At 35.5% G+C, this 12,021-nt stretch overlaps 1 protein-coding gene across 1 annotated transcript; it reads left to right on the top strand.

The window, feature by feature from the left end:
* Positions 1-6,962: 6,962 nt before the first annotated feature.
* On the top strand, positions 6,963-11,626 carry LOC132163622 (G-type lectin S-receptor-like serine/threonine-protein kinase At4g03230). Its single transcript, XM_088516935.1, has 8 exons — positions 6,963-8,479; positions 9,033-9,500; positions 9,605-9,754; positions 9,887-10,098; positions 10,184-10,394; positions 10,525-10,762; positions 10,847-10,979; positions 11,064-11,626. The coding sequence occupies exons 1-8, from the start codon at positions 7,201-7,203 to the stop codon at positions 11,397-11,399; spliced, it is 3,027 nt and encodes a 1,008-aa protein (XP_088373061.1). The 5' UTR covers positions 6,963-7,200; the 3' UTR covers positions 11,400-11,626.
* Positions 11,627-12,021: the final 395 nt, after the last annotated feature.

Below are 12,021 nucleotides of genomic sequence, written 5' to 3'. Positions count from 1 at the left end.
TATAGAACACAATCAATGCAATTCGGTTGGAATAGGTAAATGTACAAACAATTGAAACTCATCAAATTGTCATATTAGGAAATTGAAACAAGGTTTCGCACTTTAACATAGGTTTCACACTTTAATACAACATACTAAATAATAGTCCTTAACGTACATAGGTTTCTCCCTCTCACGGCAACATTGCCCTACTAACAGTACAATGACGTTTCTCCCTATCATTAACAAAACAAGACAACAACAAAAAAGCTAAGATCAAACAAGTGGCCAATGACATCCTTAAGTTTTTTTCAATGCTATTATTTTTGTACTTTTCAGCAGCAATTTGCAACGTCAACTTTGCCACTTCAGTTTCAAAACCTTTCTTCTGATCAGCTATTTGGGCATCAAACTGTGACACAGGGAGCATAGCTTCTTCGTCAACCCACATAAAATAATCACAACCCCGATCACTTTCGCTCTGCATATTTCATAAATGAGAATTACTAACCAATTCACAAACAAAGTGTAATATAATTCACAATGGAGTTCTTCAATGTTATTTGATTTAAGAGAGTCAAAAACAAAAGAAGACAAATAAGACAACAACAAAAGGAGACCTTATGAGCTTTCAAACTATTTCTATTTATGGAGTGTGAAACATTTACATCCCTAATTCTAATAAAAAATAAAATAATAATAAGAATTAAAAAAAAAAAAAAGAGTCTAAAGACCCACCTTTCTAATTAACATTATCTTTATTTGCTTAGAACAATAAATAATTGCTGTATGCTCTAAGAGAGAGAGCTAAAACAGTCGCATAGAATGGGAATATATACCATGTTATTATTAATTATTATTATTGGGAATAGATTGACATATGTTTTCATCATGTACATAAAAACGATGTCATTAAACTTCAAGAAGCAATTAACCAAATTAATAAGGCAAAAGGGGATAATAATTAAACTTATGCTATTGGGATACAGAGTGATGAATGGGATACAAAGTGAATATGCTATTGGGATACAAAGTGATGAATGGGTCTCAGAAAATGGGGTCCTGCATTTCAAAAGTAAATGAATATGTTCATCAAATATCTTCTTCTTTTTTTTTTCTTTCCTTAATTTTTTTGGCAGCTTATTTATTCAAACAAATTCATATTAATGGGTGTAAGTCTTCTATTCTCATCACATAAGCAAATGAAAAACGTCTAATATAAGTAGTCATCATCAAAAACATCAAATGGAACCCACAAAAAAACATTGGCTACACAACATGGAACACATCTCTTAGAATAGACCCACAAATCCAAACCAGCAATCACTGTACAGATTTGAATCAAATGGAGAAAAGCATAAAGAAAGAAAGAAAGAAAGAAATCGAAAACCCCTAATTTTTAAAACCTAAATTCGCACCTTATATTTACCGCATCCAATAAACCTTCTACCAAGATTTTTCTGCGTGCGAGAAGTCATCACTGGTGATTCTATTCCGCATAGGCATTTCGTACACGTAGAGGTAGACTTCGCCGGCGAACTTCCCACCGACAGTACACAGCCATTCGCATCATCTTCGCCAGCAAACTTCTCCATCGTTGACGATGGGACCAGCTGCGTGACATGCATTACAACAAGGGGGACCACAGAACAAAGGGAAGGCAGAATGCAAAATTTTAAACCAACCCATCCAACAATAAGCAAACAATATACACATCAACCAATACCTTTCTATGTTTAACCAAAAAAAAATTCACAGCAACCAATAACTTTCAATTTTTAACAACAAAAAAATTATATTCAAAACCAACGGGTCTGCTGCAGACAAGGCAAAAATATAGAGACAAAAATATTCTAAACATAGGGACCCATATCACTTTTGGACACTATAAAGCGAATTCTCCTTCGCACTTAATCAGAACATCAATACATATACAAAACAACCAAACCCATTCTCCACAAAATGTGAAGGAAAACAACCAAACCCATTCTCCAGGAAAATCTTCTACAAACAAACCAAACCCATTCTCCACAAAATCTTTAACAAAACAACCAAACCCATTCTCCACAAAATGTTCTGCAAAACAACCAAACTCATTCTCCAGAAAAATCTTCTACAAACAAACCAAACCCATTCTCCACAATATCTTTAACAAAACAACCAAACCCATAGGAAAAACTCAATCGGGAAAGTGGGCTACCTTCAGGATGACGGGACCGGATGCGTGAACGGGGGGCTGCGTGAAGGGACTGCGACGACCGGCCGGCAGCGTGCGAGGGGGGCTGCGTGGGGGCTGCGTGACCGGGGGATGGCTACGATCGGGCGGCGCCGCGTGCGAGGGGGGCTGCGTGACCGGGGGATGGCTACGATCGGGCGGAGCACCGTGCGGTGGGGCTGCGTGAACGGGGAAGCCGAGAATCGGGCGGGGGGATGGGTGAACCAGGGGAACGGATGCGTGAGCGTGAGCGTGAGCGTGAAGGAGAAGGAGGCCAAACTGTTACCTATTAACCTAAGCAAAACGGCGCCGTTTTGCTTAGGGTTCCCTAACCATAAGCAAAACGGCGCCGTTTTGCTCCAGCTTTAAAAAAAAAAAAAAAAAAATGCCATAAGGGCGATTTCGTAACTTAACCCTAATAAAACGGCGTCGTTTCGAGGTTTCCGTCCAGACTAACGGTTTTGACTAACGGAGTGGCCAAAATGAAAAATTTTGGTAGTTTGGGGGGCTACTTTATGAGTTTTGGAACATCAGGGGGCTAAATCGCAAACGGCTGGTAGTTTGGGGGGCTTTTTTATATTTTTCCCTTAATTTTTCCAAAATCCTCTTCTTTATGGTAACTGCTTTTGGTAATTATTGTAACTGTATTTGCTGATGATTGTAATTTCTTTTCCTTTTGTTATTCTTTATCTTTCCGGTTCAAGTTTGAATATAATCTCTTCTAATTCAAGCCTAATATTTTTCTTTTTCTTTCTTTCTTTTTTTGAGTGGGTTGAAGATTTGAGTGGTCTTATTCACAAGCAAAGAATCAAGTCGAGCCGGGGTTGGCTGCATAGGTTTTTGACTAAAGGCCTGTTTGGGATTGCGTTTGAGGGGCCTAAAAGTGTTTTTTAACACTCAAAAAATCCGTTTGAAGAAAAAAGTAGTTGTTTGGTAAAAAAATTAAAAATATTTTTAACGGTTCAAAAAGCCTAAAAATTACTAAAACGTATTTTTCACAAAAGCTTAATAATGAAGCTTTTGTCCAAAAGCGATTTTTGACTTAAAACCTCTATTTCTCAAATGCAGTCCCAAACAGGCTCTAAGAGTCTGTTTGAGATTGCGTTTAAGAAATATAGTTTTTAAATCAAAAAGCGTTTTTTGACAAAAGCTTAAAAATGAAGTTTTTGCCAAAAGTGCGTTTTGACTATTGTTGGGCTTTTTGGACCCTTAAAACACTTTCAATTTCTTTTATCAAATGGGTATTTTTTTTCTTCAAACCAATTTTTTGAGTGTTAAACGTATTTTTAGGCCTCTCAAACGCACATCCAAGCAGCCCTAAATCAAGTGTCTTATTCATCAATTAAATCCTAAAGACTATTTATATTTCCACCTTCTATTATTCCAGTGTAACATTACAATGCCAATCATAGTTGCTTGCTTGATTGTACCCTATTAGTAGACACTCAAACATAAGGAAGGATTGACAAACAATTTTCAGGTATCTACAAATAACTATCGAGCTTACCATAAACTTCCTCTCCCTTACAGAAATTTTTACCTTTTCCTTGCTTGATCGTACCCTGTTAGCTAGTACTCGTTTTTGAAATACATTCATTGTGAGAATTTGCTTGTGTGAATAACTGCTTCATCAATTTATCAGTGTTTGTATACAAAAATCGATAAATTATCAGAGTTGCAAAGTATACGCCGCCGATGATTTTAGTATTACCAGTGTATATAAATAAACAGTAACATTTCTTGTTTTTGATGACCGAATACTAGCATATTATCGTTTTGTGTAGACGCAAGTAAAAACCAATATTTTATAGCATGTTTGAGAATATATTAAAGAGTTTAAAAAATATTTTTATTACATAAAAAGCTGTGTAAAACAAAAATGGGTCTGTTTAGTAAAAATAAAACTCAAAAAGTACTTCTTTTATAGAAGGTTAAAAATGGCTAAAATATAAATTTCGAAAAAAAAAAATGTTAAAAAGAAGCTGTTTTTAAAAAGTTCTTTCATAATATACAAGTTGATCTATTTCCCAACACGATCCCAGACAAGCTCTTAAAGCTTGTTTGAGATTTCGTTATATATTTATCAAGTATTTTTAGTACTTAAAAAATTGCGACAAAAAAAAAAAAAAAAAAAAAAAGCCTAACATGTTTGAGATTTCGTTATATATTTATAAAATACTTTTAGTATTTAAAAGGTTGTGACAAAAAAAAAAAAATAGCTAACATGTTTAATATAAAGTTTAAAAGTACTTTTTTGACTGTTTTTTTTTTTAAAAAAAAAATTTGCCTAAACTCACTTTTGAAAAACAGTTTAAAAATAAAGTGTTTTTTTTTTTCATAAAATAAAAAAATTAAAATTAAAATTAAAATTAAAAAAAAAAAAAAAAAAAAAAAAAAACCAATCCAAAGTGAAAAACCAAAAGCCCAGACTAATGGGCCCTAGATAGAAGATTAGAAGTCAAGTGAGGCTAGAAAGTAGCATTTCGTTTCAGGGGTGGAACCAAGGTGGCCTTGAGGGACCCTGGACCCCACAGAGCCGAAGGTGGTCCCAAAAAAAAATTAAATTATAAAATTCTTATAAAATTTAATTTTTGACCTTTCAAATTATTATTTTTTTTAGAATTTTACCCCCAAACACCAATCTCTAAGTCTGCCCCTCCATACCACCTTGTTCTACGGATATCAATTATTGAAATAGGATAGGATCTCACTTTACAGTTGTATATTGAGTTGAATGCTGATTAAGATTGGTTCCTGTTACAATGTTGAATCAACTTTGAACTTCGTCTACATTTAATACCTCAATTAACTAATAATTGATTAGCTTCTGCTTGTTTCTTTCAGGATTTAGACTCAGCTGTAAGGAGCCTGGAGTCCTTTAGAGTAAAATACATCAATCTTTACAATTCTAGGAATTTTGATCAGTTGGAAAATCTTCATCAGCTCAACTCAACTAATAAAATTAAGTACACTTTTCACCCTTTCCCACCACCACCACCTAGGCATCTTTGTGTAGCACAATAGCATCATATAGAAACAAAGTCAATGACGACCAACCAAAATATGGTTCTTACAAGGAAGTTCCTAAGCAACCGAAATTTTGAGTGATAATTAACCAAATGAAGAATACATTTACATCAAATGTATTAATAATGCTATAAGTCTTTTTAGAATTCTCCTATAATCATCTCAAATGTGATGTGGCTTTTCAAATTACTGTTGAATTTAAAATGTAATTTATTGATTTTTGATTTATTAGTGATTTTAAAAGTCACATCACATTTAAAATGACTTTAAGAGAACTCTAAAAAGATTTATAGTATTACTCCAAATATATATGATCCCAATAAGATGCAGACAAACAAAGAAATAGCAGGGTAATTGGGACCAAAATCCCCTTAGGAATGAATTTGGAACGTTGATTTTTATCCAACGGTTCAAAACATTTCACTACATAATAATAATATACTATTATTTATGTTTAGAAAATAAATCAAAATCAAAATAATAATAAAGTGCCACCCCATTTTGCCCCCAAGCGGTAGCGGGCCAACCCTGTTGAGAGCTAAAAGATAGTTCGATCACCCCCGACAGCTAAAAAATTTCAACTTTTTTAATTTAGCCCTTAAGATGACTGAACCACCACCAAATGCCGGTTGAGGTTGGCTTCGGCCACCCCATAGGCAAATTGGGGTGGCCGAAGACACCGCATGGCCAAACCCATTTTATTCTACACCATTGTAGAATACCTTCAACAATGCCGGTTGAGGTTGCCTTCTTCTATCCCTGTTTTCCATTTCCACCTCTTCTGGAGCCTTCGATTATTCAGATGCTCTCACAAAGAGCCTTCTCTACTTCGAATCTCAACACTCCGGGAGGATGCCGTACAACCAAAGAGTCTCCTGGCGTGACCATTCCGGCCTCACCGATGGCCTAGAACAAGGAGTAATTAATTAGTCCATACCCTCTAAACCCATTTGCCCAGATTTATGGGACATGACAATGCCCACAATCTTAGACTATCTTTGATGTTAATCTCACTGTTCAAAGCAGGAATCTTTATCTGACCCTCTCATGCAATAATGCAAGACTGGTCCAACACTGAGAATCTGATCTGAAAAAACAATATCCTACAATTACCCCGATCAGGTTCCCCTCGAATTCATGAGGGGATTTGAGAACCTCAAATTCTCAATTTGGACGGTTGATTTTTATCCTTGGACCAGTCTTGCATTATTGATGTTAATCTCTTTTATTTTCTCTCCTGTCTTACAATTCTATCTTGTCTCTCCTCTCATGTATATAATATAATTAAAAAAAAAAATATTTTAATGATATAAAAAATGATGAATAGAAGCTATTGTGGTGTATTTTAACATAAAAAAAATACAAAATAATTTAAATCCTTAAATATAAGAAAAATAACAAAAAAACCTATTGAGAATGCTCTAAGAAAATATATCTGAAGAGCAAGCCTGGTCATAAATTTACGAAAAGTACATCTGCACTACAAACAAAATCTATAGGATAGATTTATGTCGCTGTCCATGTAAGTTATTTTGTAGTTTTTCCTTTAAGCATAAATAGTAAATAAAGTGATTAGTTTATTCATTATTTAGAGAATAAGTTATATTTATTATTATTTTTCACTCACTTTTTTCTTTTTACTCTCTCTCATCCTCTGACTTTAAGATAAAAAATTGTACTTTTTCGATAGATATTTTGCCTACATCTACGGGAAATGCTCTTTAACTCTCTCTTGGTCAGATTTGCTATAATCCTGCCCAAGGAGCTCCTCTCTAGTCTCTATACTATCTTTACAAATTGCTCCAGCAAAACCCATCGTCAAAACCCAATTTCAAGCCGAGAGCTCGAGGCCGGTCGGATTGACTCGGAAGACCAAGGTTCTCTGTTTCGCCATATTAGATGATTTTCTTCAAGATCACGTTTCAAGCATTCAACTAATTTGCATTAAATTAGTTACCTGCATCCATGCTTTATTCGTTATGGTAAGCCAAAGAAGAAAAATCAACTGTACTATATTGTTGTACATACTCTTGTTGTATTCCTGTCGTGTGGATTTCTATGTCACAGGCCAAGATACATTAAAGCGTGGAGAGTGGATTACTGACAATAAAACCCTTGTCTCCAGTAGTGAAAGGTTTGAATTGGGATTCTTTAACGCTACGGGAAGCTCTAGCTCCAAAAGCTATGTCGGGATATGGTACAAATGGGATCAACAAACAGTTGTATGGGTTGCCAACCGAGACAAACCTGTCCTCAACGGTTCCACGGGAGTTTCTTTTGGAATTACAAACGATGGCAAGTTTCAGATATGGGATATTAAAACTAGACACGTTTATTGGAGTGTAGACGATGAGAGTTCTCGGTCTACATATCGATCTGTGACGCTCATGGATTCTGGAAACCTGGTCTTAGGGGGTGATCAGCTGGGGACGAGTCTGTGGGAGAGCTTCAGAAATCCAACTGATACAGTTCTTCCAGGTATGAAGATGGATAAAGAGCTGACATTGACTTCATGGATAGGTGATGGTGACCCAGAAAGTGGGGATTTCACGTTTCAGCAATATCAAGAAGAAGAGGGCAAATACGTTATCTCAAAAAAGACAGGCGATTATTGGAGAAGTTGGATGTCAGGCAACTTCTTCAGCTCAGGTGAAAGGCCCAGTTTCCCCGATGCCGTAGCCAACTTATTATCAAATAAAAGCAACTGCTTCAGGCGTACCGCGTATGTGATCAGGTGTTCGCAGGATTCAAGTATCAGAAGGTTGGTGTTGAATTATGCGGGGGAATTACAGTATCTGAACTGGAATGCGGAAAAGGGAAATTGGGATTTGATATGGAGGGAGCCGGAAGACGAATGTAGCATTTACAATGCTTGTGGGAAATTCGGCGTCTGCAATATTAACAATAGGGTGGTATGCAAATGTTTGCCTGGCTTCCAGCCTACTAACCCGAAGCACTGGGATTCTGGAGATTTTTTGGGTGGGTGCACTAGAAATTCGACATCATCTGACAACAGCGACATGTTCTTGAGCTTACAGATGATGAAAGTGGGCAAACCAGACTTTAATTCCAAGGTAGAAAATGAAACAGAATGCAGAAAAGAGTACTGCCTTGAGAACAGCCAGTGCCAGGCTTATTCATATGATACTACTGGGACCGACATCTGCTGGATTTGGAATTCGGATCTAAATAATCTTCAAGAAGAGTACACAAATGGTGGTCATAACATCTTTGTCCGAGTCGCAAAATCTGTTATAGGTACTCCTTTTACACATTAATTCAGTAGCTGAATTCCATCCATAGATACTGATCTGGCTAATTTAGTAAAGGCGTTTTGTTTTTTGCAAAATTAAAAATTCATCATTGATGTTAAAAAGGAAGTGATAAGCCACCTTTGCTGGTATCCTAGATCTAAAATCTATCTTTTTACCCTCAAAATCCATAGTTCTGTTTAATTCTGTTGGTCAGTTTAAAAAATTAACTTTGTTTGTGGATGGAGGACTTGGATGGAGGAGTCCCATATTAGAAAAAAAAAAAAAAAAAAAAAAAAAAAAAGGGAGAGAATTAAGATGGTATATATAAATCTCAACTCACACTAAGTTACTGCTTTAAAGCAACCAATAATTAAGTGTATGCACTTGTATTTACGCTCTAGTAGGATGAGAGACAAATTAATAATTTCTTAAAGAAAGCAACACACTTTACGAGAACATTTTAGTTTCCTATTTTCTATTTTTGTTTTTGGATACAACAAGGGCTAAGGCTCATTTTTTAATGTTTAATTATGATTCAAAATTTTATACTTTTGTAGAACCTACTGCTAGGAATTGTGAGCCTTGTGGCACAAACCTGATCCCCTATCCGCTGAGCACTGGAACAAATTGTGGTGACCCCATATACTTCAGTTTCTACTGCAACACCTCCTCAGGCCAGGTTAGGTTCAAGGCAGCCAGTGGCACTTATCGTGTTGCTAATATTACTCCAGGTACACAAAAATTTGTCATCCAAATCAAACATGCAGAAAATATTTATGATAGAAATTTAGGAGGAAATCTGCAACTCAATCAATCATTGCCATTTAATGCGACCATTGGCAACTTTAGTTCTAAAGTTGAAGTAGAAATCAGTTGGGTGCCCCCGCAAGAGCCAACCTGTACTTCATTGACAGACTGCAAGGACTGGCCAAATTCAATTTGCAATATAACAAGAGATGGATACAAGAGGTGCCTTTGTAAACAAAACTTCCAATGGAATGGCTCCACTTTAAATTGTACTGAAGGTGAATTATATCTATTAAATTTTGTTTATTATCATTTTAATATAGCTATTGGAGCTTGTTCAATTTCACAAATATAATGAGTGTCCTGTTTCTTTCTTGTAAAGGTAATCTTCCTCGGGGATTAAAAGAGCCTTCAAAAAGAACGAAGCGGCTGCTTCTGAGTGTGGTGGTACCTCTAATTGTAGGTGTGTTTGCTCTCACATGTACCATTACTTCTGTATACGTATGGAGAAGTAAGATGGCCAAGGACGAAGGTAAAGGCCTCGCTTTTCATAATGCACAATGTGCACAATCTAAACTTTTGTCTCTTTGAATCCAAATAAAACTATTTATCCTTACAAATCATTATCATGTAACTAATATATGTGGTTGTCTTCTGAACTTAGAAATTAGAAGAAGTGACCGAACAAATCAAGCACTTCGTTCATTAGACAGTGAAAAACATGTCAAAGATTTAATAGAGTCAGGTCAATTTAGAGAAGAAGATGAGAAAGGCATAGATGTACCTTATTTTGATTTGGAAAGCATTCTAGCAGCTACAGATAGCTTCTCAGATGCAAACAAGCTTGGAGAGGGGGCCTATGGACCTGTTTACAAGGTAATTTGCACTAAATTAATTGGTATTTAATCCTTATGTAAACTAGTTTCTTGTTAGTGGTAATATGGGTAGTATGGTTTCTCAGGGCATATTTTCAGGAGGTCAAGAAATTGCAGTAAAGAGGCTCTCAAATGTCTCAGGACAAGGCTTACAGGAATTTAGAAATGAGGTGGTGTTGATTGGCAAACTTCAACATAGAAATCTTGTTAGACTTCGGGGATATTGCGTAAAAGGATATGAAAAGATTTTGCTCTATGAGTACATGCCCAACAAAAGCTTGGACTCATTTATATTTGGTTGGCCTCTAAACTGAATTCATAATCTCTTGCAATGCTTCATATATATATATATGGTTTTAGTAGAAGTTCATTTATTACTATTGCTCAAAATATTGTTCTCTCGAATGGCAAATGGAAATCTTTCAAGATAAAACGCTAAGCATGTCTTTGGACTGGGAGATGCGCTTCAAAATCATTTTAGGAATTGCTCGTGGGCTTGTTTATCTTCATCATGACTCCAGATTGAGGATTATTCATAGAGATATGAAAACCAGTAACATTCTTTTAGACGAAGAGATGAACCCCAAAATATCCGACTTTGGCTTGGCAAGGATGATTGAAGGCAAAGAAACCGAGGCTAGCACAACCAAACTAGCTGGAACTTAGTAAGTTTATGGTAGGCACTAAATAGTGTAATTGCGAAAGTTGATTCAATCCTAACTTATCCACTGATAAACATTATAATGCAGTGGCTATATGTCTCCGGAGTACATACAAAATGGAATGTTTTCATTCAAATCCGATGTTTTTAGCTTTGGTGTGGTTCTACTTGAGATTATAAGTGGAAGAAAGAATGATGGCAACATGAGCCTTATAGGTTATGTAAGTGTATTTAGTTTTTGTAGTCATTAAATTTCAGTAGTAGGTTTATTGTCCATAAAAATTTTGATTTTAAAATTGTCTCAGGCTTGGAGATTGTTGGATGAAAACAAGGTGTTGAATTTAGTGGACCAGACTCTACGTAAAGATTGCAATGCAGACCAGTTAGTGAAGTGCGTAAATATTGGATTCTTATGCTTACAAGATGACCCAAATGACCGTCCCACCATGTTAAATGTTGTTACCATGCTTGACAGTGAAGCTGCACCAATTCCAACTCCAACACGACCATCTTTGGTTCTAAGGGCATGCCTTTCTAGCACAACTAGTTCTTCTACTAGACCGACACAATTACAGAATCAACTAGTAGTTTCGGAGGAACATGATACCAATGCAAGTTTTCTTGAATCTGTCATCTCTTAATAAGAAGGTTTTAGCGTGGACAAACCATTGGTTTTATGAATAAGAAGGTTTTAGTAGCCCTTCACCGAAATGAAACTATTCTCCCAATATCTATTCATTTTCTTGAACCTTCTTTGTGGTATTTGTATTTGGTGATGATTGTAATTTCATTTTTCTATTTTGTTTTGGTCATTGTGAAGTAACCTACATGTAAGATTTGAATATCTATTCCTTTACTTGAAACTTCTCTATGGTAACTGTATTTGGTGATGATTGTAATTTTTTTTTTTTCTTTTGTTATTCTTTTATTTATTTATCTATTTTTTTTGTGTGTGTTCAAACTTCTCTATGATAACTGTATTTGGTGATGATTGTAATTTCTTTTTCTTTTGTTATTCTTTTTTTTTTTTTTTTTGGGTTCAAGTTTGAATATAATCTCTTCTCATTCAAGAACAGTTTTTATTTTTCTCTTTTACTATATTTTTTATTTTATTTTGAGTGGGTGGGAGATTTGAGTAGTGTTACTTATTGGAACAGATAAATCACAAACAATTGATTGTGATAAAGATAATGACAAAGGAACTTTGTTCAAACAGAAACTCTTGCAGGAACAAGAACTGAAGTGAATTACTTCTCAAAGACA

This window comes from Corylus avellana, chromosome 5 (genome assembly GCF_965113065.1).
Source record: "Corylus avellana chromosome 5, dhCorAvel1.hap1.2, whole genome shotgun sequence".
Classification (NCBI taxonomy): Eukaryota; Viridiplantae; Streptophyta; class Magnoliopsida; order Fagales; family Betulaceae; genus Corylus; species Corylus avellana.
The sequence above is the reverse complement of the archived record's forward strand: the minus strand, read 5'-3'. Positions and strand labels throughout refer to the sequence as shown.

Bases quoted from the DNA above. Each gene is read 5' to 3' on its own strand.
- LOC132163622 (XM_088516935.1), top strand. From the start codon at position 7,201: ATGGTAAGCCAAAGAAGAAAAATCAACTGTACTATATTGTTGTACATA. The intron at 10,395-10,524 runs GTTGGCCTCTAA...AAATCTTTCAAG, and splicing joins CTTGGACTCATTTATATTTG to ATAAAACGCTAAGCATGTCT. The intron at 10,763-10,846 runs GTAAGTTTATGG...ATTATAATGCAG, and splicing joins ACCAAACTAGCTGGAACTTA to TGGCTATATGTCTCCGGAGT.